Source organism: Pelodiscus sinensis, chromosome 3 (genome assembly GCF_049634645.1).
Source record: "Pelodiscus sinensis isolate JC-2024 chromosome 3, ASM4963464v1, whole genome shotgun sequence".
NCBI classification, from domain to species: domain Eukaryota; kingdom Metazoa; phylum Chordata; order Testudines; family Trionychidae; genus Pelodiscus; species Pelodiscus sinensis.
Window position 1 is genome coordinate 2,781,932 of NC_134713.1, and position 26,757 is coordinate 2,808,688.

General features: G+C 46.5%; 1 protein-coding gene across 2 annotated transcripts; it reads right to left on the reverse strand.

The window, feature by feature from the left end:
• Positions 1–3,805: 3,805 nt before the first annotated feature.
• On the reverse strand, positions 3,806–21,545 carry LOC102451402 (L-threonine 3-dehydrogenase, mitochondrial-like). 2 transcript variants are annotated; one of them, XM_075923243.1, is made up of 9 exons: positions 21,388–21,545; positions 11,868–12,069; positions 11,372–11,414; positions 8,709–8,779; positions 7,475–7,624; positions 7,199–7,371; positions 6,249–6,339; positions 5,113–5,382; positions 3,806–4,626 (listed from the first exon to the last, which is right to left on the reverse strand). In XM_075923243.1, exons 2-9 carry the CDS (start codon positions 12,049–12,051, stop codon positions 4,487–4,489), a joined length of 1,122 nt encoding a protein of 373 aa, XP_075779358.1. In that variant the 5' UTR covers positions 12,052–12,069; positions 21,388–21,545; the 3' UTR covers positions 3,806–4,486. The 2 variants fall into 2 exon arrangements, with proteins under 2 accessions (XP_075779358.1, XP_075779359.1); XM_075923244.1 differs by lacking the exon at positions 21,388–21,545 and adding an exon at positions 14,671–14,823.
• Between the last annotated feature and the right edge of the window lie 5,212 nt (positions 21,546–26,757).

Below are 26,757 nucleotides of genomic sequence, written 5' to 3' on the forward strand. Positions count from 1 at the left end.
TCTCCTCCGAGCTGCCTTTTATACACCAATATGAGCAAGTTACATAATGCCCCCTCGGAAGTACCTGGGTGCTATCCCACAGATGCATGTGGTTACCTTGTACCTATGGGCTCGATCAAACCATCTCTGCCCATCATGCCACCATCCTGACCTTATCTTTACGAGGAGCTGGTGTGTTCCAGTTGTCTTTGAAGAACATGTGGGTAGCAAGGTGTTCTGGCACCACCTTTCTGGAACGTGTCTGAATGTGTTTTGTCTAGCGCTTGCTGGGAATGGAGGCTCATGCAAGAGCAGCCCTGCTCTGGGCCGATTCTCTAAGCAGCACCTGCCTCTTCCTCATTGCAATTTTGACCATTACTTTAGCCCAGGCCCTCTTCCTATAGTAGCCCTCTCTGTACTTCGTGAGTGACTAGGCAGAGTCCTCGTGGAGTTAACTCAGAGTGACTTTGCATGCTGAAGGCTGTAAGAGCAAGCCAGCTATGGACGTTTGATGGCAGAGTAGAATTCTCAGGCATAGGGTTTTTGTTTGGTGACAACTGTTCAGCAAACCTGACTCTACCCTGGGAATGTCACACAAAGGCACCATGAAAAGTCTTAACTTTTTATTAAAGTCACAGTAACGGAAAGAAAACCAGGTAAAGCACACACGACGTAAAGCATGAAAGGAGGCTCCCGTTTTACCATCCCGTGTACCCTCTCCCTCCAGCGGGGGCAGCGTTTTGAAGGAAAACGCTCTGGGTTGGACAAGCTCTTAGATAGAATCACAGGTGCCAATGACTGGCCTTCAAGGGACAGGAGTTAGTTGAGAGTAGACATCTGTCAGGGATGGTGTAGACAGAGCTGGGTCCTGCCTTGAGGGCGGGGGGCTGGACTCGATGACCTCTTGAGGTCCCTTCCAGTCCTACTATTCTATGATTCTATGAGAGGAGCTGAAGCTGTTGTTGCTGCGAAAGTCCAATCCGACTTGATCGCAGGTGGCGACTGATAGGCAGCCGGAGCAAGTAGAGGTGGTGATGTAATCCCTGTCCCACTCAGGACAGCTCTCAAGATTAGGCTGAAGGAGGCCTACGAGATCATAGGCAAGGCGAAGCTCACTTCTGCAGCCTCCCTTCCTTCTTTTATGTTCTTCCCATCACCACAAAAATCTCTAGGGACTTACAAAGATTCCTGGGTGGAACAGTCCATCCCTTCATGACTGTCCATTAATTAGGCCTAATGTCGAATAAACTAGTTTGGGAAGATTCCCTCCCCTGCCCCAAGTTCTATAGCTTCCGTTTTTCACATGTATGATTTTGACAGCGTCTGAGTTATAGCAATGGGCAGGGCTCGCCAAGCAGCAGCAAGGCCTGCTCGCCAGCCACGTGGTTCAGCACGCCGCGCATGCGCAGACCGTGCTGCACGGCTGTGCCGGTTTGTAATTTCATCGCCACGGGTGAGTAGATTACACTAATTGTCGAGCCCTGGCAAGGGGTTATAGCCACTAAATTAGTCCAAACAGTTGATATCTGGTTCTTTTGCACATTTATAGCATTACAACAGTCATTACTGAAAGCAATAATTGACCTGCTTTCCATCAATATGTATTACAGGGCATTGCAACTTTTGATGGACTTTTAAATGCTTTGCTCAACTGAGCATACAAGTGGATATATTTGTTATCCCAATTATTATTACAACAGGCTCTTCAAAATTGTATTTATGTTACATTCAAATTTAATTTAAAAAATTCGAGCTTTTAAAAGGAAATGAAATTATAGTAGCTTTGGGTTGATTCTGTAACAGTGGAATTCTCTCTAAGGTCCGGTAGCAAGGGCCTGCACTCACAAAACCAGTTAAGTGTTGTGAACATCACAATGCCTTTTAAGCAACTAGAAAAAAAAATGAATCACTAAATCCCAGTGCCTGAAGTTAGACTGCAATTCGTCAGAGCCAAGATACGCGGCAGCAGGCTCTCTTAGGGTATCTACACTGCAATCCTATTTCGAAACAACTAGAGCTATTCCAAAGTAACTTAGTCCGCGGCTACACAGCAGGCAGCTATTTCGAAATAGTGTCAAAAGACTCAAGTTGGAGGATTTCTTACGCCAACTCTTGAACCTTCATTGTATGCAGAATAAGGGAAGTCGGAGGAAGAGTGCTCTATTTTAAAATAAGTGCTGTAGAGATGGCTCCCTATTTCAAAATAAGATACACAATTGATGTAGCGATAGAAATTGACGTAGCTCCACTTGCGTAGCTTATTTTGAGTTAAGCCCTGCAGTGTAGATGCTCCCTTAGACAACAGGCCATGCTGATGATGGGGCACGTGCCAAGTCCTTCCCCATCTTGGAGAGAGGTGCCTATGTCTGGGCTGCAGGGAGGCATATCCCTCTGCTTGGGAATATCAGTTACTAATCCTCTCATGTTAGGGGCCTATGCTGTTTTACCAAGGTCAGATGAAGAGCTTCTTGCTCTAACTACTGAGCTAAAAGTTTTCATGTAGGATCTGGGAAACATTCCTCCACCTGACTGGGAGAAGAGATTTGAACCGGGATCTACCACTGAGCTATGGGATATTCTGACGAGGGGCTTCTTCTGTCTCCCTTCTTGAAGCGGTTGCACTCTAGAGTAATGGGGGAGCAGGATGCGGTCCTCCTTCTCCCACCTGAGTGCTCTAATCTCCTGGCACTAGAGTCGGCCTCATGCACACATGCTCTCGGAGCTGTTTGGGCCTACCAGATCAAATGACATGTAACTTAAGCAGCTAAATGCCCATCTTCCCTAGGTTGTGAGTAGCCCTGGAGCTTTGGCAGCAGATCGGAGGCATTTACAGACACCTAAGAAGCTTCTACTGCAAAATCTTGGGCACTAAGTGAGTTCACACACCTGTAGCATTCAATGGGAATTCTGTGCATTGCATTGGCATCTGACTGCCTTTGGGCATTCAGGTAAAAGTGGCTTCCAGAAGTCAGCTTTAAACTACGTTGGTTAATTGTTATTTCATATGGGTAACAGATAAGACGAAAAGGAGAGTGGCACAGCATCACCTACAGCAACACAAAGTTTTCTCTAGTATGAAAAAGAGAGGCCAACAAATCCCGGAAGGGGGCACATCTTGCACGAGGGACCAGATTTCTGCACATCAGGAAAGACCAAGCTAGCAAGCCTCAGAAGTAGGCATTAACCTCCAGGCCCCATTAAAACTCATGCACCTGTCCCAGCATCTCTTACACATGCAACTCGAGTAATAGGATAGCCTTTATCAATTGTAGTTAAAATGCGGTGGCATGGTTGTGCACTTCCCCCACTCTTTATATAGATTCTTGAGACATCACTCAACCCAATCCCACCAATTACTAACATTCAACCTGTTGCATAACTCAGCAACTAGAAAAACTAGTATTTTCAAGTAGTCGACTCAGACAACACAACTAGAAGGCTGTCGTTGGCTTCATGTCTTGAACTTGTGCAATAAATAAGTGCTGATGCACTTTCAATTTCTGGATTCCCCTCCTCTGAAGGATAGGTGTTTATTCTACCTATACATAAATAGTATTTACAAATACAAATATATAGTGCACAATTTGCAAGCCTGGCTCCACCTGCCTTTCAGACTGTGCTCTGTACAGCATTTGACTGCAAATGGTGTCGTAAATGTGACTGGAAACAGGCCGCATGTGGTGCTAATTAAAGGGGAGTTCATTCCTGGGCATTACTCTAAATAGGATAGCTATAGATTCACATATGCAACACAGATTTTAGTTTCCTAAATTCATCTTTACGATGAAACTGAAGTCAACAGATTTTCTACAGAACACAAAAAGGCTTGTTTTGAAAACTCTGTATTTTCAAAAGCACAATAATTCAAGTCTTGGTTTGCTTTACAGTAACGGACATTACAAGATGAATGCTACAATCTTATTTGGAAATAAATTGCAAGTTTACATAGCACTACAAGATTCAACTGTTCGGTAAAGGCTTTCTATGAATAACCATTAATGACCATTGCCAAGTTTAAAAATAATATGGCTCTTCTGATCTCAGCTGTTAGGAGGAGAGAGGCAAGGGAAAAATCCCACCTTCCTACAATGCAACAACAAGCTATCTGCACTAAGAAAATGAAATTTAATGTATAATTTGTCAATTCAGTAGCATGTGTCTCAGTACAAGGCCTTGTAATGTTGTGGTGAATTTTCAGGATACCCAGGGTAGCAATGACTGCATTGCATTTCCAGCCTTATAATGAGGCTTTTAAAAAGATTATTAAATGCTAAAATCCAAGAATCCTATGTGTTTCTCATTTCATGGTGATGTAGTTTTACTACATAATTTGGTACGGTCTCAAATAACCAGTGAATTCAAACTATAGTACTTCAACCCCACCTCTACTGCAATATGTGGAAAGTTTATAGTTTACCTGCTATAAGACATAGAGCATAATGAACTAATTCAGCAGTTTCTCCCTGGTCCTCTGCTGTAATTTGGAAACCACATCTTACAAGGAGTTTCAGTTAATCTGAGCTACCCTGGAGTCAGAGCCCAGGATGTTAAACATTGTTGTCACCAGTTCAGAAAGATCAAAGTCATGTTTCCATCCCCAATCCCTCCGGGCATTGCTGTCATCAAAGTTCATCGGCCAACTGTCAGCTGCAAGGAAAAGGGGGAAAAAAAACATCCCTCAAAAGCATGAAATATATAACAAAGATCTTCCAATGTTTCATAAGCACGTACCAGAACAGAGTTTGGAACAGTGCAAGCTTTACTGCAGCAGCAACCCTACTAGGTGGCATCAAGATAAAACAAACTGCAGGTTTGACACACTGATAGGGGAAGGGATAGCTCAGTGGTTTGAGCATTGGCCTGCTAAACCCAGGGTTGTGAGTTCAGTCCTTGAGGGGGCCATTTAGGGATCTGGGGTAAATCTGTCAGAGATGGTACTTCTTCTAGGGGACTGGACTCAATGACCTCTCAAGGTTCCTTCCAGCTCTATGAGACAGGTATATCCCCATATATTAGGTGTCTAAGAACACCTAGAGGGTGGGGAAGAGGGAAATATTCTGTCAGATGATGGGACTTCACCCAGACAAGTTTTATACAGGACCACTGAACTGGAATGAAAAAGCAGGTACTAACCAATTGCTTGCCTGGCAGCATCCACATTATAGGTCACCTGGAGCTCCGGAATATGCTTCTTGACCTCTTGCGCCAGCTCCTCAGGAGAGAAGCTCATGGCATTGATGTTGTAAGTCCTCATGCTAAGTGCAGCGGCAGGTGCTTCCATAACATCTAGTGTAGCCTTCAGGCAATCATCAATATACATCATTGGGAGGCGTGTGTCTGGTTTTAGGTTGCACTGGAATTTGCCGCTTTTTATGGCATCATGGAAAATCTGGACTGCATAGTCTGAAGGGAAAAAAAGAAAGTTTCCTTGTACTCCCCATCTGCATTCATCTATGGTCTCATCTTACACTTAGATTGTAAGCTCATGGGGGAAGAGACTGTATTTTTGTTCAGTGTTTGTATACTAGCATAATAGGGTTCTGGCCCATGACTTGGGCTTCTACACACTATGGTAATGCACATAAAGTCAGTCATATTAAAAGCTCTTTTCAGGAGAACAGAAATGCAGCCACCTCTGGGTGGAGGGTGGCAGATGACTGAGGCACGACTTTGTGCATTGTTATTGAAGTGAGGAAGGAGGACAGACTACCGACCCGTGTCATGTAAGCCACCAAATAGCCTTCAGAGGGTAATGACTTTGGGTCATTTGCGCATGGATTAGCTCTGAGCAGCGAGGAGAACCGTATTTCATTCCTGTTCTCTGGGACCATTCAGCATCCTTCAAATTAGAGACAGGATTTGTATTTTCACCAGCATTTCAGGAGTTGGTTAAATGAAGCAACTTTCCCCATGAAACTGGTCTTTTTAGAATAAGTTTAATCAGCAAAAATGCCCTCAAATGACTTTCTCTGGAAGATAAATGCAAGTGCACTCAGGCATTGATAGAAATTCTGTGCAACACATAGAAAGTGCACAATATTTGGTCTTGAAATTTGCTACAATAGATTTTCTTCCTGTGACTTCACCTGTCTATGATGGCCATTAGTCAGTTTTGTGAATGCATTTTGAAGTGCCTGATTAGTTTTTTTTGGAAAATGAGGTCACCAGACAACGACACACTGATGTCCCTCTCACCTTTGCTATTTGGTGCCTAACTCACACACTAATATTCTCGTTTATTATATTGAGACATGGAAAGAGTCTCCTACCCGTGGTTCCCCCACCAGGCTGAGAGTCAGCAGAGATAATTCCAGGATACCTCAGACATCGGAAGTCTAGCCCATACCTGTAGTGGTAGTACTGTGGAAGAAGGACACAAGCAAGACTTTAAAATGTGGAAGTAGGAAGTTGAACGCTTTGTTGTGTCGGTAGACTAAATGTGTTGCATACACTAATGGTTTCCCTCCATTCCCCACTCCCACACACAAACTCCCTACATGCCATCCTCCGTTCTCTCATTTACGATAACCCCTCCATCACTCTTATGCCAGCGGCTCAATCCGCACTGATGCTTCCATTCCCCACATGCCAATTCTTCTTCCCCCACCCGCAATGTCAGAGGCACTGTGCTACAATCCGTCTCCATAAGCCAGGGGCTTTGTGTGACAACCCCCTTCATGTCTTGCTTCCTCATGCCACTGTCCCCTATGTTAGAGGCTCGTCAACATCCATCCTCACATACCAGAGGCACTGCACCCCTCCCTCCTTTCCAAAACCTTCCCCCCCCAACCCATCCATCTGTTGTTTTGATTTAACACCCTCCCCCCTCAACGATCTGCATCCATCCTGATTCCTGGAGTCATTAGAAAAGGTACTGGAGGAAGACTTCCTAGGTACTAATGTACCATTCCTCAGCTCTCCAAGCATGACTGTGCTGGTATCCGAAGCACAGAGAGGTAAAATGATTTTCCTAAAATCACAAAGTCAGTAGCCAAGACAAAATTATAAAACTCAAGTGTGTGTTAACTTCCAACTTCATGCTAATTCCTCACAAAGAATTCATTTGATTTTCCCCACCCCAAGTCCCTCAATGAAACATCAATCTCTGCCTCATATTACTATGAAAAGATTTTTGTAGGAAGAGAGGATAGGAAGAGGAAAGAACACTGCCGCGATCCACTTTCTGTCAAGACTCAACAACCCATAACAAAGTTCTTACTTCTCCCATGAGCTCAGCATGAACCTTGGAGACTCCATAGATCGTCCTTGGTCTCTGAATGCAGAGATCTGGAGTTGAGTTCCGGGGAGAGGTGGGTCCAAAGGCTCCAATTGTGCTGGGGACAAAGAGTCTCAAACTGTGCTCAGCTGCAATATCTAGAATGTTGTGCAAGCCTGGAACAAACACAAGTTACCAGAATCCAAACGAAATCTCCTCCAGAGGCTTCATGAAGTCACGAACTCAAAAGGCTAGTCAAACAATGCTGAAACCACTTACCAGTAATGTTTACAGCTCTGGCCAAAGGAACGTTTGCTTCTCCAATAGCACTGAGCAAAGCACTATAATGAAACAGCCAAGTAATTCGATTGTTCACCACTATCTCACGGAGATTCTTGTAGTCCAAGATATCAGAGTAGATAAAAGGACCTAAAGAAGTGGACCAAATAGATATTTCTGAATCAAGACGTGGGCAAGAACCTGCAAACTCATTGGGGCTGCTGCTGTTGTAAGGCCACTTTCCGCATCAGATTTCTACTTTCTGTAGGTAGCAGTCACTAGAGGGCTCAACCTCCCCCTCTCAAAAGATTCCATCACAAAGGCTCTGCAATGTTTTTCACAGTGTGGGTCACACCTCAGAAAGGACACTTTCTCATGGACAACTGCTCTTTCACATGCCATCAGATATCATCCCTATAGCAGCTTTAGCATTGGATTAAACCAAGAAGAGCATGTAATGTATTTTTCCTATGTTTAGCATATGGAGATGACGAGAGGTATCACGATGTGATTAGCCATCTCTGCATATTACAGGCGAATTCTGGACCCTCTGTATTTGATCAACTATTGATATATATATAGAGAGAGTGTGTGAGACAGACCAGCCTATACAGGATCATTTAACTGTCTCAACTCCTTCATTTTGTTTTTCATTTATGGCAAAAAGGAAAGGAGCCTAACCAAGTTCCAAGACACTAGTGCCACTATGTTCTGCTGTGTAAGCTCAGCAGCCACAGGGAACTCACCCGAGCTGCCTTAAGCCGGGACAAGAGACCCATGAATATGCAGATAGTGAATCCACAAATTGAGAGGGTCTCCTGTATGAGAAAGCAATTTCAGTATAGACAAAATGTGGATTTGAATTTCCCAGTTCTTATTCTTTTGGGAAATGCAAATTGCATTAACACTTATAACAGGAGCAAGAGAGTTAAACCTACTGGGGTGAAAGCCAGAGTCAATTTAACTTTGGGATTTATTTTTGTTAAAAAAAAGAAAAAAATATCAAGAGTGAGGAAAAGTAGGAGGAGATACTCAGATGTGTGTTAATGTATCTTACCTCAAAAAATGCTGGGGGGGGGGGGGGGGGGGGAAAGAGGAGAGAAATCAATGTCCAGGAAGATCTCAGAAATCAGAAAGAACACACACAAAACTGTCAAGATCAGGAAAATATTTTGAAAAGTGCTGAGTCGGATTAAGGACAATATGAAGACTTTTCTATAATCCAGCCTCTTACCATTATAAAAGACATGATCTGGTGGTTTTCTAATATCAGACAGGATCACATTGTTTTTTCCAAAACGCTTCCTGAAAAGGAAGCCACATTGTACGATTAGTTTGTAGTCTTGGAGATAATTGGTCAGTCACTGTTCTGCCACATTAGTTTTAATAGGAACTAATCTGGTGAAGTCATTTGGGAAGAGTAAATTGTATGGTATGACATTGTCTAGTTCCGTGTTTCTCAACCAGTGGTTTGATTACCCGTAGGGGTACTCAAGAGAAGGCTGGGGGGTACATCAACAACTGAAATTTGGAGAAAACTGAATTTGTGTTTTAAGTTTTATACTGCTTTATTATTTTTGTACTTTTTACACCCAAAAATGTTGTCGCCCACCTATCTACGATTAAATTGTTTAAACAAATGCGTTGCAACAGCAGAAAAAAAACTGTGTGTCTCTGAAAACTGTAGGTCCGGGAGTACTTTTATTTTTGTTTATAAAAAAGGTTGAGAAACACTGATCTAGTGCAAGCACTGAAGCCAATCTACCTTCTTAATTCTTGAGGTACAACTATATTACAGCTATTGGGCCGCAGCTGTGTTGCTGTAGTCCACTTGGTTCCTTTATTGGTAATAGGGTTTTTCACATCAATGTAATTAATCTGCCCCTTAAAAAGCATTAGCTAAGTTGACCAAAGACTTCGCCGCATCTACACAGAGTTAGGTTGGCTTAATTGTGTTGTACAAGATGCAAAAATTTTCACAGTCCTGAGCAACATAGCTAGGTTCATCTAATTTTTTAAGTGTAAGCCAGGCTTCAGACTTCGTGTATTTCCTCAGAAATTTTGCCAACAAAAAACGAGGTTTAGTAGCAGTTAAGGTTATAGCGGCACACACTAGCCACCCAACATGTTAAAAAATGCCAGTAAAACTTTAAGGGCAGAGACATGTGCATTCTTTTTCACACTGTTATTGCCTATGATATTCTTGATATCACAGGCCCACACTCCTGAAGGTTTTCATTTCCGTTTCCAAGTAACAATATGCAACCCAGCTTCACCAAAGTGATGCTAACACAAAGCCTTTAATAGTGATCTCATATGCTTTTATATTAACAGCTAGAGCACATCTGACATTTGAGAAGCTACTCTGCCTTAACATTGCTGGAGTCACTGCTAAGGTTTTGCATTAGGGTGCAAGTTTGATAAAGCTGGGATATGTATTGCTTTCTAGTATCTGCTGAATATGGAAATGAAAGCCACTCTCCCTCCTACCACCCTTCCAACAGAGTTCAGGCTGCCACACTGTCGTCCTCAAGTTTAGAGGATTTGTTTTGGTGCTTCTGTTAAAGCTCAAGTGGTCTAGAGTGTATAGACAAACACCACTTGTATGTATAGAGGCTAAGAATCAGCACACAAGGATCAATTTTATATATATGAAGGACAGCCCCTATAGTATTTCAGATTTCTTGGGAAAGCAATACAAAGAAAAAAAAGTGAGATAATCCTACAGAAAAAGTGCCAGATGGGATAATTTTAAACTCTTATTATCTCTGTATCAATTCACTTTTTATCAAAATGTCATGAAAACCTCAAACAAACATCAAAGTTTATATCTCATGGCTTTTTGCCATTTCAATTGCAAAATAAAATCTTAACACTCCTGTTAACCTTAACTATATGACAACTACTGCATGATAAAAAGATAGTGACTTTTTTCTAGCATTGACATTCTCTAAAAGAAAGATAATCAATTAGGGCCAGGCCAAAGTTTAGGTGTTAAGTTACTGGGTTTCAGAAAACCCAAAGTGGTTTTCTAAAAAGATGTAGTATCAACAGAATTGACAACTGTTAATCAAAAAAAGATCATGAAAAGAGATAGTGGAAACTCAAACCCAGCAGCATTGTGACACTGCATAAAAGCAAAAAGAACTGGACCACAAATGAAGACCTTATATTTTCAAAATACATATTTTATGCACCTAAGTAGTCTCACTGAACTCAATGACAAAGTCACATGTACAAAATTACATATATTTACAGGACTAAGGACAAAAATACAAACAAAAGGATGACTGGTTGTTTTTCAGCTCTAAGCTAAAAGAAAGGAATAAGACTAAACACAAAAAATGTAAAAATAGGTTTTAAATGTTAACTATATCTTGGATTTCTGAAGCAATAGTAGTCCTAAGGACTTTTAAATTCTCATTCGGCATTCTGAGATTCTTAGATACAGTTTTCATAAGATAATTTGGGTGCTGAAATTTAGACATTCAACTGAGGCTGTCTACACTGTAGCACTTCTGCAGAAGAGGAAATGCAAATGACGCGCTCATTAGCATTGCTCACACTCATTTGTATAGTCTCTTCCGATCCGTTTTGAAGAAGAGGTTTTTGCTGAAAAAGCGCAGTGGAGACAGGGCCACTTTTGCGCAAGATCCCTTATCCCTCAAAAAAGGAGGTATACAGGATCTTGCACTAAAGGTGGGGCGGGAGGTTAGCACAAAATGGCCCTGCCTACACTGCATTTTTTCCCCGCAAAAACCTCTCCCATAAAACAGATTGGAAGAGACTATACAAAAATGCTACTGTATAAACGTAGCCATAAAGAGTCACTTCTGATAATCCTGATCTTGTAGTTTAACTTTTTACTATGTATGAAGTCACAAAACCAGAACGTACCTCAAGAGTTTAGCGAGTCCCACCCCCAGTTGGCCCAGACCCCCTAAAGAAGAAGAGAGATCAACTTAATACATTTGGAACCAAAAGAGAGATCAACTTAATAATTCTATTACACTGGGAATCAAAATAGAGGTTTACAAAGAACTACGAAACTTATTATGCAGTTTTACAGGCAAGGGCTGAATGATTTTTGTATACAATTCAGACATGATTTTACTATTTCTTCTAAAATAACTGGCCAAAAAGGCTGCAATATAGTGCTAATACTAACTGGGACCACCAAGTACTTCTGCAATACATAAATAATACATAATAATGACCTAAAGAGGTGCTGAAATACTCAAAAAAAACTGATTGTTTGCTGAGCATCTACAAATGCCATGTAATCTCAGAGTCAGGCCTTGATAGAAAGAAAGAAAGAAAAAAAAAAAAAAAAAAAAAAAAGACTGCCAACTAACAAATAAAAGAAGAATGAAATAATTAAATGGTGACTAACCTGTAATTAGTACTCGAGGATGATCAGTCTCTGAAAAAGATACTGAATGAAAGCTGACATCTGAGGTCACCTGACGTGGTGAGACACCAATCCATCTAACTGGCACAATGGAAGCCTGACATCCACAACCAGAGGTCTGAAGCAACTGACTAACAGTCCTGCTCAAGTTCTTTGCAACTGCCATTTTTGTGTTTTAAATAAGCTGTGAGAAAAGGGAAAGTATTAGTCACAAATTATGCTGTCAAAAAAATTGATTCTATACATTCAGAGCTGTATTGAACAGTCTGTGTTTAAGGACAGTTTTATGCAGCCCAAATTCAGTCTGAAATACCAAACCAGTGCCACGTCCTGCCACACACAGCTGATGAAATAGAATGAATAGGGGTAACATCACAAGCATTGGCAGAAGCTATTCACAAATATAAAAAGTCCAGTGTAGTAGACAGCGAGACCACAGGATATTCTGCCTTAGGATAGCTCTACATTACACAGTCTTTAATGACACTGCTGCCTATGGACTATTCATAAGGTACAAGTTACCATTTTCAGTATTTTTCTGGTGTGTGGTTAAAGCCAAAAATCAGAAACTCTATTTATAGAGTCTAACCTACAAAATTAAACCTAGTTTTGTTTTACAATGAAATAGTGTTTCATGGCAAATATGGCACACAATGTATGTAGTTCACACAATTAGAGGCACCTCTGCAAGTCTCTGGATTGCTCCCCCCTCCCTATATATAATTTGGGGGAAAACAGGGAGCAAGGGACTGAGCATTTTAGCTTTATTTACTTAATAGTTAATATTTATTTGATAAGGGTTTATCTCAAACAAGCCACAATATGTGAGTTGTCATTACATGGCAGACCCACAAAACACAAAAGGGATAACATCTTTTCTATGGTCCTGTTTAGGGGTTCACCACAAGGGAGAGTGAGTAAATCCTGTTCTTTCCAACTATGTTCCGGGTCCCACTTTTACACCGTGGCTGTAAAAGTGACTGGTATGATTTTCCGCAAATGCTTTTAACGGAAAAGTTTTTCCGTTAAAAGCATTTGTGGAAAAGAGCGTCTAGATTTGCGCAAAAGCATCCGTGCCAATATAGACGCAGTTTTGAGCAAGAAAGCCCCAATCGCCATTTTCGCCATCAGGGATTTTTTGCGCAAAACAGTTTTTACCTGTCTACACTGGCCCTCTTGCGCAAAACCATTTGCGCAAGAGGGCTTATCCCTGAGCGGGAGCATCACAGTATTTGCACAAGAACACTGACAACCTTACATTAAATAGTCAGTGTTCTTGCGCAAATTCAAGCGGCCAGTGTAGACAGCTGGCAAGTTTTTCCGCAAAAGCGACTGCCAGTCTAGACGCAGCCATGTCACACTAACACCTATTTTATCCCATGCTTATGTAACCCACACACCTACTGTGGTTCACTGTCCCATGTAGTGGCACTTAGACCACTTACAGCAAAATATAAGAACAAGGGAGGTCTACAGCCTAAGCTGAGAGCCAGCCAGCTTTATAGCAGTAGTAGAGGCTCTTATACTAAACTCCAGCAGTCATAGGTTCAAGTCCACCCAGTGGCAGTTACACTTAGTCATAATTAGTTCACCCCTTTTCTCCTTAGTTCCACTTCCACACTTCATTTGTTTTAAGGTCCTCGCTTTTCAAAGGTTAATTATCCATTTATTTCACAATCATTAGCATTTGTGTCACTAGTTGCTATGGCTTTACTGTGGTTAATGTTTGTGACTATCAGCTCCTTAAAAGTATCCTAAAATAGCCTTAACTTAAATTTGCAGTTTCTTACTTCACCTAAGTAAACTGACTTACTGTATTTATTTAGCACTGGTCTTCAATATTGCAGCGTCATAAGGTCACTTGCCTGACTCAAGCTACACACTTGAGCCTTTCTACTTGTGCTTACTCTCAAGTATAGGTCCTTAGGCCAGTTCACTACCTGCATTACAGCAGAAGGCACACCTAATAAAGCATTAGCTGAAATCTTACGTAAGCACCCATTTTCTCGTCCATTCTGAAATTATACATTTTGTTTTAATGAAAAATGTTTAGTTCAAACACTGAAGCCTTTTCCAGCTTCCTCTCGCAAATTCCAGTTTTCTGCCAGACAGACTGATTGAAAGCTAATTTCACAGATAGGCAACCAGATTTTATAGATGACATTCAAGATCATTTCCTCTTCTCCCCTTCTCATGTGAACTCTTAATGTAAGGAGCAAAAGGCTCTCGCTGAAAATTCAAACAGCAATCACTGTTCTAAAAACACTTCTAACACAGCAAAAGCTGCTGCATGACTCCAATATAAATTAGTAATATCACTTAACAGGGAAAAAAAAACGCCTGGGGCACAAACTCAGTTCTTTCAATTTGAAATGGCAACTTTGAAAAAAAAAATCTATCATTATGCCATTTTACAGTCACCCTCATAACTTTAGCATTTGAAGTAATTAGTACCTTTAAAGATGAAAGATGCTAAGAATCATTATTAATGTAACTAACTTCTTTTTTCATACAGCCTTTTGTTCTCTTATGACCCCAAAAGAGAAAATATTCTTGTCTCCTTACAAATGTCAAACATCTGTTGCCATCTAGCTTCTCCTCCACTATTTTAGCTTAGGAGGAAAATTAACAAGAGAATCAACAATTTGTTTGTTATACTAATTAAATATAACCAAAGAGCTCTCCAAAGAAGCATGATTTCAGCATGTATTTGTAATAAATCAAAAGGAAAAACATTTAAGCTAATGCAATAAATCAGAGTTTTTTTGCTGCCATCTGAGCTTACCTCTTTTTTCTCCTCTTGATGATTTAGCAGAAGTGACAGGGGGTGTGTGAGAAATTTATAGAGCCCTGCCTCTTTGCTAGGCCAATCATAAGCCTAGAGAGAGTAGGAGTTGGCCTGAACGTAAAGGGAAAGAGGGACGGGGAGATCAACAGTAACCAGGAACATTACAGCATCACATTAGTTTGATTTAAGAGGTCTTCACCTGGTGGCCGTGTTGTTGTAGCGGCATTGGCTGCAGGATATTAGAGACACAAAGTGGGTGAGGTAATATCTTTAACTGGATCCACCTCTTTTTATGAGAAAGACAAGCTTTCAAGCTTGAAGTTTCTCTCACCCGCACATGATAAAATATATTACCTCACCCTCCTTGTTTCACCAGGTGAGAGAGAAAATTGAAAATACGTAACAAGATTTCTTAAAGGGAGTTCATAACATATGATTATTGCTACAATATTTAAAGATAACAGATTTTAAATAACTGATATCAGTGCAAAGAGTTAATAAAAAAAGAATCTGCTTATATTAAAATGCAAAGCAGCAATTAAGTGCCATACAGCAGGGAATTTCCAAGTTTTGTAATAAGCTTGTGAAAAAATTATGTAATACCCTCACAAATAATAAGCTTTTAAAAAACTGATCTAACTTTTCAGTCTTTAGTCCTTTCTCTGGGGTTTGCCAATAAACTTTACATGCACTAATAGAGTAATATGAGCACTGTTCCTCACACAAGAGGCAAAACATGTTTATAGGTTAGCTGGCTGCTTTCCCCATATCAGTTTGGATAAAGGCTGTCAAGTAATCACAATCTAGCGATTAACTCAAAACAAATTAACTTAAATAAAAAGTAACCACAATTAATCACATTCTTCAACTAACAGAATATCCTTTATAAATTATAAATATTTTTAATGTTTTTCTACATTTTCAAATATATTGAATTCAGTTACAACAGAAAATACCAAATGTACAGTGTGTTATAGAAAGTAGTAATTCTTCTTTATTCACTTTCTCCACTTCAGTCATGATTTTACAGACCTCTATCACATCCCCCCGTCGTCTCTTTTTCAAGCTGAAAAGTCCCAGTCTTTTTAATCCCCCCTCATATGATAGCTGTTCCAGACCCCCTAATCATTTTTGTTGCTTTTGTCTGAACTTTTTCCAGTGTCAAGATTTATTTTTTAAATGAGGTGACCATATCAGCACGCAGTATTTCAGATGTTGGTATACATGGATTTATATAGAGGCAATAAGATATTTTCTGCCTTAAATTTCTCCATTCCTTTCCTAATTCCCAACACTGTTTGATTTTTTGACTTCCTTGTCAATTGTAGAGGCACAAAAATTGTTTCTACACACTTTGGAATACAGCTCTGAAGCATCAGGTTACATTAAGATGTTTCCCTTCATAACCACAAGGAGCAGATATTGAATTATTTTAAATGAAAGTTTAAATTCTTCAGATATTGATGATTTAATCCTTTTACTGTGACTTTTCTTTTCTTGATAGCTAGTATATTTTAAGCTGTGAGTTACAGGATTAGGATTTCTTCATTAGAGAAGTATCTGTTTACTGTGGTATCTTTGTTAAATTGCTTGAGGGATTTTTTTTGAGTGTGTGTGAGGGAAATAATAGGACATTTGGATAGAAGGGATTTTAATGACACATATCTAAGATCTACTTCTAGACAGAATGGAAATTAGTTTGATGGGGCAGCAACTTTTCATTCTATTCTGTATAGCAAGGATGACACTATAATGCCATTTAATAAGACTGTCAGGGCTTGTCTACAGTTAAAACTATTCAGTAGCACAACAGTGCCGCCGTAGCGCTTTAACAAAAGCCAGAACTATGTAGCACTTTACAGACTAACAAGATGGTTTATTAGGTGATGAGCTTTCATGGGCCAGACCCACTTCCTCAGATCAATTTGTGGAAGAAAATTGGCACAACCATATATACCGAAGTGATACAATCAAAAAAATGAACGCATGCTTTAGCACTGATAAGTAATCCACCTTCCTGAGAGGTGGTTGGATAGATCAAAGATTTCTGTTGACCAAGAACTTAGGTAGGTTTCACAGCACTACTAAGGAGTGTGGCTTTTTCACACATCTGACCAACTTAGCTAAACTGAACTGATTTGCTAGTACACACCAGGCCTCAGTTTCTGCTCAATAGCTCCAAATTAGAAGAGTAAAGGTGTTGCCAGACAAAGATGTAGTAAGCAACCCAGCCAAAGAAGCTTGCCAAGGCCCCGCTTGCACTGTGTCCCCAACACGGTCTGCCATAGGTAAATCACATTATTTCCAAAAGGTCATGAAGCCACAATCAAGGTTTTATAATCTCTGCCACAGTCCATGATCTTTGTGCAACCCAGGCAGGACAATGGGAAAAAAACACCTGGAGGCAAAGGAACCTCAAATGGGTTTAGACAGCTCCTTTGCCTGCCTCCTTGCAGCAGCAGCAGCAGGAGCATGCCTTGGCAGGGAGGATAAGCAGCAGGAGTACATGCACTCTGTTTACCTTAGCTGGTGTACAGGCTCTTCAAAACACATTCCCCCTCTTTTGTGCCCGACCACGAATGACTCAATGTGCCATGCTGATGCCCCACTCTCCCCCCCCCCCATCCCATGAAAAAAGTCAGAGCTTCAGTATGATTGCGTTTTTAAAACTAAACATACAGGTTATACCTGAGTTACAAGTTACTAAAAATATGAAGCTCTTGAAGTGGGTGGCATGGGGAAAGATACTATCTCTACAGAGGCTGTGACTTCATGGTCATGGGTCTTTCCTGTTCCTCTGCAGTCCTAGCTTCCACTCCATCCAGAAAGATAAATTAGGAGAATCCTATTTCTGCTCTGGGAAGATCTGGAAGTTGGGAGAGTTGATTATCATGGCTTCAACTACAGGCAGTCCCTGGGTTATGTACAAGATAGGGACTGTAGGTTTGTTCTTAAGTTGAATCTGTATGTAAGTCGGAACTGGCGTCCAGATTCAGCCGCTGCTGAAACTGACCCCCAGTTCTGACTTACATACAGATTCAACTTAAGAACCCCAAGTCAGCTGCTGCTGAAACTGATCAGCGGCTGATTCCAGGAAGCCCCGGGCAGAGCAACTGTGCCTCAGGCTTCCTGTAGTCAGCGCTGGTCAGTTTCAGCAGCGGCTGACTTGGGGACGCCTGGGGCAGAGCAGCTGGGGTGCTGCTGGGGTGCTGCTGGGTTGCTCCAGTAGCACCGCTGCTCTGCCCCAGGGTCCACAACAAAAGCCTGGTCTGCTGGGGGGGGGAGGGGGGCACACTAGCTGCGCCCCCCACCCCCCCCAGCAGACCAGGGACACGGGAAGCAAAGCCGCAGCGGCGGGGTGCCGTGCCTCTGAGGCTTTGCTCTGGCGCGGGACCCGCCGCCACTGCGGCTTTGCTCCTGGTGCCCCTGGTCTGCTGGAGACGGTCCCCAGCAGACCAGGGGCACCGGGAGCAGCTTTTCTCGCCCCGGAGGTTGAGGTGGCGGACCCGCTGCCTGCGAGCTCCGGGGCAAGAAAGCCCCGTTCGTAAGTGCGGATCCGACATAAGTCGGATCCGCGTAAGTCGGGGACTGCCTGTACACTTCTAGTAGAGATGTCAACATGTAGCCGAGTACAAAATTAACTGATAAACCTAGGTTTATCAGTTAATCCTACTGACTACATGCATTACCCCCCACCTTGCTGCCTCTGATACAGAGCTGACTGTGCTGTCACCTGCCTGTCCTTCCCCACACTGCTGCCTCTGATAGAGAGGCAGGGGGCAGGAGGGACAGGTGGGAGCTGGAACATGTGGGAAGCAACTTTCAAGGTGGCTCCCCATGAAGATCAGGTCGTGTGAAGCCACCAACCCCGCCATGCTGCTGCCTCTGATAGAGGCAGTGGGGTGGGGGATAGGTGGGAGTTGGTACTCACAGGAAGACAGCTCCCCCTCCCCTCACCCCATGAGTAAATGTGTAACTGCTAAAACTTCAAGCCGTTACACGTTTACATAAGTACCTGATTGTTAACATTCCTAACGCTGAGTCTTTACTCATCTGCTTGGGCTCTCACAGTGTCTTGTAAGCATAAAAGGATTTACAAATAGTGCCTTTCATGCCCTCCACCCCAAACATGGGAAAGCAGCACTTGACCAAAGTTGATTGCTGAAAGCAAGAGGGGAAAACTACATTCCTTTAGCAGTCAAATGAAAATGATTTAAAATTAAAAAAATGCTAGTCACAGTAAGACAAAAATAAAAACTGTAACCATTTGCCATATTTTTTATAACACCCACATTGTCACTATGCTTTAGAAATTACAGCATGCTTAAAGAATAAAGACTAGAAACTCATTTCTGCTGAGTCATATAAATCTAAACTTCCATACAATTAAAAAAAACCAAACACCTGTTTTCTGTAAAAGTATTATTTCAGTCTAATCTAGGAGTTGACAACCTTCTGTATGTGGCCCAGCAGGCTAATCCACTGGTGAGCTGCAAAACATTTTGTGTGGACTGTCCACGGGCACTGTCCCCCACAGCTCCCATTGGCCACAGTTTGCCTTTCCCAGCCAATCGGATCTATGGGAAGTGGAGGGGCCAGGCCCATGCCACTTCCCACAGCTCCTATTGGCTGGGAACAGCAGCCACTCGGAGCTGTGGGATACTATGCCTGCAAACAGGCAATTTAAACAAAATGTCTCCCAACCCATCAGCAGTTTATCCAGAGGAGCAGCATGCTGAAGGTTGCCAACCCCGATCTAATCCATACAAGACAACAGCATCAGACTCAATAAGTCACTAGACTAGATAGGATTCCTTCCCCATCTTAAATTCTACTAAATGGACTAACTACCTAAATTATCAGACTATAAATGCAGTTACTGTGTGGAGCATTAAATTCTCAACCAGTTTTGTAAAATGCTTCCAGCTATTTGGAGAAGAAGCACTACAGAAATATTAAGCATTATTGATAATACTTATCCATATGGCCAAAATCTCTAAACTGCCAGTGCTGGCATTTAAAGTGACACAAGTAGACATCAGAATGGATCTGCTTTTTCCCGGCTCTTTGGCTACCTTCCTTGTTAAGATTGTGCCTGTTACATTAGTATGGCACTGCAAGTTTTCCACGTTAATTTTAAAATCTATTTGAGCTTTATAGCTGACTGGTAGGGCACATAACAGCAAAGCACAGACTTAACACAAACATAGACTAAGTACATTTGGCAAGAGCCTGAGTTTATGCTGAGGCTGCAATGCAAACTCTGCAGCACGTCAGTGACTAATTTATAGGTTGCATCTTGCTTTCAGCTTCTGCAGGACCCAAATGGACTGGTGCACGAATCTCAGTCCCAGCCCAGCACAAATAAGATGCCCTCTTAACCCTTCAAGTCTGGGCCAAGGAAGTCAGTCTTCCCTGTAAGCAGCATGGTTGTGCAGTCACCCAGGGGACATTCAAATGCCACCTGGATGAGTAGCAGCGTGCCCACAGCTAGGCTTTGTGTCTATCAGTGGTGCACATCCGCACATGCCTCAGTGAGCATAAAAACATTACTCCGCACATGGATGGAAAAATCCTCCCCTGAACGGAATGATTAGCAGGAACATTGCGCCCGGCCTCTTCTCACAGCCTTACCACACCGTATCGCCCCCGTACGGGGCCTTCCATCAGCAAATCCCCAGACGCCTTCAAAAGGAGGGTCCGGCCAGACCCCGATTCACCCCTGGGGAGGCTCCCACGGCCAGAGGTGAGCACAGGCCCAAGGGCGCGCACAGCCCGAGACACCAGGTGCGTGTGTGTGTGTGGGGGGGGTCTCCAATTCCCACCCCCGCTCCAGCCTGTGAGCGCCAGCCCCCCCTTGCACACTAGACCCCCGCCCCCTCCCCACCTATGGGGGCCCACAGCAGGGGGGGCAGCGAGCTCAAGGCAGGCCGGGCTCCACGGAGCTGAGAGGATGGGGGGGTCCAGAGAGCAGTGGGGGGGAGTACCCCAAAGCAGCCTTGGGCTGAGGGGGGAGCAGGGGTGAGTGGGCTGCAGGGGGGCGGCCCAATGCAGGCTTGGGGGGGGGGGGAGGAGCTGCCAACGCAGGCTCGGGCGCGGAGGGGGGGCTGCTCAATGCAGACTCGCGGGGGGGGGGGTGAGGGGCTGCTCAATGCAGACTCGCGGGGGGGGGGGTGAGGGGCTGCTCAATGCAGACTCGCGGGGGGGGGGGTGAGGGGCTGCTCAATGCAGACTCGCGGGGGGGGGGTGAGGGGCTGCCAACGCAGGCTCGGGTGCGGGGGGGGGCTGCTCAATGCAGACTCGCGGGGGGGGCTGCTCAATGCAGGCTCGCGGGGGGGGGGGGTGAGGAGCTGCCAACGCAGGCTCGGGCGAGGGGGGGGGGCTGCTCAATGCAGGCTCGCGGGGGGGGGGGGTGAGGAGCTGCCAACGCAAGCTCGGGCGCGGGGGGGGGGGCTGCTCAATGCAGGCTCGCGGGGGGGGGGGTGAGGAGCTGCCAACGCAAGCTCGGGCGCGGAGGGGGGGCTGCTCAATGCAGACTCGCGGGGGGGGGGGTGAGGAGCTGCCAACGCAGGCTCGGGCGGGGGGGGGAGAAGCTCAGGAGTATCCGACTTAAATCGACCCCCCCCCCCAACGGGTGGACCCTCCCATTCATTCAGCGGCAGCCACCGGGGCCAGACCATCTTCTCCACCCCCCGCTCCCCAAACGGTACCGACCCCTCCAGCAGGAAGGCGAGTGGTTCCGCCCGCGCGGCCCGTTGCCTTCGCCGCCCCTACCCCCCGCAGCCCAACGGTGCGTGGGGACCAGGAGCTCGCGCGCCGCGGCCGTTGGCCCGCCTTTATCCAGCCGGCTCGCGCGGCCCCCCTCGAGCCCCGCCCGCCCCCGGCAGCCTCAGCCTCCTGATAGGCCGGGAGAGGGGGCCAGAGCGCTAGCGTCAACAGACCACCACCCGGTAACCTTGGCAACCGGCCGCGCGGGGGCTGGGCCGCTCGCTCCTGCGCGCCACGCCCCCCCTTCGAGAAACTGGACTGCCAGGCAGGTGGGCGGTGATGTCATCGCGTGACGTCATGTCACAACGTCATGTGGGGCAGATGGGGGGGAGGGTAGAGCAGGGGCTACGGGGAGTCAGGGCTGGTTGCCTGTGGGGCGGGGGGGGGAGAGCAGGGACTACGGGGAGTCAGGGCTGGTTGCCTGTGGGGCGGGGGGGGGAGAGCAGGGGCTACGGGGAGTCAGGGCTGGGTGCCTGTGGGGCGGGGGGGGGGAGAGCAGGGGCTACGGGGAGTCAGGGCTGGTTGCCTGTGGGGCGGGGGGGGGAGAGCAGGGGCTATGGGGAGTCAGGGCTGGTTGCCTGTGAGGCGGGGGGGGGGGGAGAGCAGGGGCTACGGGGAGTCAGGGCTGGTTGCCTGTGGGGCGGGGGGGGGGAGAGCAGGGGCTACGGGGAGTCAGGGCTGGTTGCCTGTGGGGCGGGGGGGGGAGAGCAGGGGCTATGGGGAGTCAGGGCTGGTTGCCTGTGGGGCGGGGGGGGGAGAGCAGGGGCTATGGGGAGTCAGGGCTGGTTGCCTGTGGGGCGGGGGGGGGGGGAGAGCAGGGGCTATGGGGAGTCAGGGCTGGTTGCCTGTGGGGCGGGGGAGGAGAGCAGGGGCTATGGCGAGTCAGGGCTGGTTGCCTGTGAGGCGGGGGGGGGGGGGAGAGCAGGGGCTACGGGGAGTCAGGGCTGGTTGCCTGTGGGGCGGGGGGGGGGAGAGCAGGGGCTACGGGGAGTCAGGGCTGGTTGCCTGTGGGGCGGGGGGGGGGAGAGCAGGGGCTACGGGGAGTCAGGGCTGGTTGCCTGTGGGGCGGGGGGGGAGAGCAGGGGCTACGGGGAGTCAGGGCTGGTTGCCTGTGGGGCGGGGGGGGGGGAGAGCAGGGGCTATGGGGAGTCAGGGCTGGTTGCCTGTGGGGCGGGGGGGGAGAGCAGGGGCTACGGGGAGTCAGGGCTGGTTGCCTGTGAGGGGGGGGGGGGAGAGCAGGGGCTACGGGGAGTCAGGGCTGGTTGCCTGTGGGGCGGGGGGGGGGGAGAGCAGGGGCTATGGGGAGTCAGGGCTGGTTGCCTGTGGGGCGGGGGGGGGGGAGAGCAGGGGCTATGGGGAGTCAGGGCTGGTTGCCTGTGGGGCGGGGGAGGAGAGCAGGGGCTATGGCGAGTCAGGGCTGGTTGCCTGTGAGGCGGGGGGGGGGGGAGAGCAGGGGCTACGGGGAGTCAGGGCTGGTTGCCTGTGGGGCGGGGGGGGGGAGAGCAGGGGCTACGGGGAGTCAGGGCTGGTTGCCTGTGGGGCGGGGGGGGGGAGAGCAGGGGCTATGGGGAGTCAGGGCTGGTTGCCTGTGGGGCGGGGGGGGGGGGAGAGCAGGGGCTATGGGGAGTCAGGGCTGGTTGCCTGTGGGGCGGGGGGGGGGAGAGCAGGGGCTACGGGGAGTCAGGGCTGGTTGCCTGTGAGGCGGGGGGGGGGGGGGGAGAGCAGGGGCTATGGGGAGTCAGGGCTGGTTGCCTGTGGGGCGGGGGAGGAGAGCAGGGGCTATGGGGAGTCAGGGCTGGTTGCCTGTGGGGCGGGGGAGGAGAGCAGGGGCTACGGGGAGTCAGGGCTGGTTGCCTGTGGGGCGGGGGAGGAGAGCAGGGGCTATGGGGAGTCAGGGCTGGTTGCCTGTGGGGCGGGGGAGGAGAGCAGGGGCTATGGCGAGTCAGGGCTGGTTGCCTGTGGGGCGGGGGAGGAGAGCAGGGGCTATGGGGAGTCAGGGCTGGTTGCCTGTGGGGCGGGGGAGGAGAGCAGGGGCTACGGGGAGTCAGGGCTGGTTGCCTGTGGGGCGGGGGAGGAGAGCAGGGGCTACGGGGAGTCAGGGCTGGTTGCCTGTGGGGCGGGGGGGGAAGAACAGGGGCTATGGGGAGTCAGGGCTGGTTGCCTGTGGGGCGGGGGGGGGGAAAGCAGGGGCTATGGGGAGTCAGGGCTGGTTGCCTGTGGGGCGAGGGGGGGGAGAGCAGGGGCTATGGGGAGTCAGGGCTGGTTGCCTGTGGGGGGAGGGTAGAGCAGGAGTTATGGGGAGTCAGGGCTGCTTGCCTGTGAGGTGTGTGGGGGGCAACGGGGAGTAACCCATTACCTGGGCTGACTTAAGCCTGCAGTCTCTAGCCTTTTTACACCCAGACTCACTTTTTAAATGTCAGGGCTAGCCAGGATCTACCCCATTGCTTCCCCAAGACCCCCACCCCTTTCGTGAGGCCCTGCCCTCTCCAAACCTTTCCTACCCCTTGCTAATGGAAATTCACCATTAATTACATAATTACACCTGAGCCATTGTGCTAGGGCTGCAGCTGGGGAGAACCATTTAATTTAAATTATGAAACCACTTCAACATTTTAACTTTCTCCTGTAAGTTTATCACACTTCATTTTATGTCCAACACAAAAGGCTTCATGTTTTCTTTATTAGTGGCTGGGGTGGGGTCTGGGACCATGTACCCTCAGAAAAATCAGTTGCGGACCACACAAGTGAGAAACAAAAAAACTCCTCCCCAACCCTCACTGATGTGGCCCCCAACTGAGACACCTCACTCTTCTGGGTCTCCAGCCCCGAAAGGACAGGGAGGACTGAGGTTCAAGGCTTCCCCTAGGCCAGATTTACTTTTCTGGGGTTCCAGAGTGAATGGATGTTGTGGACCCTCTTAGGCTCTGGGATGGGAACAAAACTGAGGGGTTCAGTGTGCAAGACTGGACTGCTATTGAGTGGGATAGGGAGGTGGGAGGTGGGGTGCAGGATGGGGTGAGAAGGGCAGGGTCTGGAAGACGGTTTAGCAACAGGAGAGGGTGGGGAGTGGGGGCTTGGCAGTGGAAGGGGGTTAGGGGAGTAACGCAGAAAAGGTGAAATGGTGAGAAGAGCTAGTTGAGGAGGGAGGCAAAGAAGTGGGGAGTAAAGGGAAGTGTAGCTTCTGCAAAGTAAACTTGTACCCCCCTGCTCCTGCCTCACTAGCCTCAGCCCCATGATCGCCCCCAGCCTGACCCCTTGCATCGCCCCCTGCCCCTTCCATCCTGCCCCCACATCCCTATGCTCCCAGCGCACTCACCAGCAGGGCAGTAGCAGTGGGACTTTCAGCCTCTTCCCTGTCTGGCCCAGCCCTTTGCCGGCAGGTAGTGGCTCTGGGGCTGGGGTTAGGGCTGGGGCAGGCAGAGCCCAGAGCTAGCTCCAGCCCTCTAGGCACAGCAGGGTGCTGGGGAAGGGGCTCCCTGATGCCTCACACAGCCTGCGTGGAACAGCGCGGCATGGCCCGGTCCCCAGCATGCATGTGTGCCAGCCACCCAGCCCTGGCTCTGTGGTCCAGGCCCAGCACTGCCCCCTCCCAGAGCAGGAGGCAAGTTAACGAAGAGGGGCAGCCACCCAGGCAACAGCCCCATTTTGCTCCAGCCCAGCTGGAGCATGGCACAGCCTTGGTGGGTTGAACCTGCGACCAGCTGGACAGGTGGCTGCCTCTCTTTGCTCCACCCCTGCTGGCCACGGTGTTCAGCCCGCCAAGCTTGCGCCACACTCCAGCTGGGCTGGATCAAAGAGAGGCAGCTGCCTAGCAAGCTGGGCATGGGGATCGACTGGTTGATTGTGATCCGAGTGGTTGGTGACTACTGCCTTAAGCTAAGCCGCCACCACACCTACACTGCAGGAGCACATGCTCCCGTTAGCTTCCCTTTACTACTGGCAGAAGGAGTAGTACTGGACACTAGTGGGAGCTGCCCTCAGTGTTCAATTTAGGGGGTCTACATTAGACCTGCTAAATCTAATGCTAAAAGATCGACCTCTGGAGGGTCAATCTTCTCTGTAGTGTAGACATGCCCTTTCAGAGTACACAACACAGCATCTGTTGCTTCTACGAATCTACAGTTTTCCTTCCTAGCTACATAAGTGTCTGTAATGCCCTCACAGAATTCCTCCCTTTCTGGCATTCTCATAAAAGTATCCTCTGATCGATCTTCCTTGGTTTATGCCTCTCCTTTCTTGCATTGCTCCCTTTCCTTCCCCTCATTTTGTTTTCAAGGATAAAAGGCATACAAAATGATTCTTTCAAAGTTTCTTTGGCTAACCCTCTTTCAAAATTAAAGTGCTCAAAGGGGCAAGAAATTAGACTTTTTTTTTCACACAAAATCATGAGCATCTGACTCCTTCAGTTAATATTCCAGAATCTATCTATTTCAGTAGTCAGCAACAAGAAGACAGTGGCTTACTTGCAGCACCATAGAAGCAAAATGCATCTTTGTCAGTCACATGATTAAACAAAAATATTGTCACAGGATTCACCCTCGGCATCTATGAATCAACATTGCAACAGAAAGCTGTTTGTTCACGTACAAAAGCAATAAAATACCAGTTGACGTAGTCTCAGAACAAATCAGGAAGGATCTAATATATTCCATGACATACCCTCAGGAAGACACAGGGAATGAACAAAACAATACAGAAATTTAAAACATTCAGCTAGTGGCCACAAATGAAAAACAAAGGAAAAGAATACTGTGGCAATTGTTGAATCTGTGCAGAAAATAACTCAATAAATAATTTAAAAGTGTTTCCTTTACACCCTCCCACACCCCCAAAATCAGGATAATGGAATAATTTGCAGATTGATTTTGTGGAACCATTGCTTAAGATTAAAAAGTGAAAAAAGTACCTGTTGGTGACAGTAGACCCATTCTCAAAATGAATTGAAGTTTTGCCAATGTGAACAGTTTTGCCTATTTTGAACAGAGAGATTAATACACACGTATTCAAGAACAGCCTGATATCAATAGTATGCAAATTGTGAAGGAAAGAATAATTAAATTTATGGTGATAAATAATAATGGGGATGTAATGAACATTGGGTTTATCAAAGGCAGGTTGTGCCCAACTAAACTGATTTCTTTCTGTGAGAAAATTGCGGATTTTTTTTTAGATCAGGGTATTGAAACAGAATTAATATACTTAAAATTCAGTAAAGCATGGGAAATTATTAGGAAGGAATGGGGATCAATAAACATTGTACGGTCAATAATGAACTAGGGATTTGAATGGGTAACCAGTTACCTAGTAAGCATCACC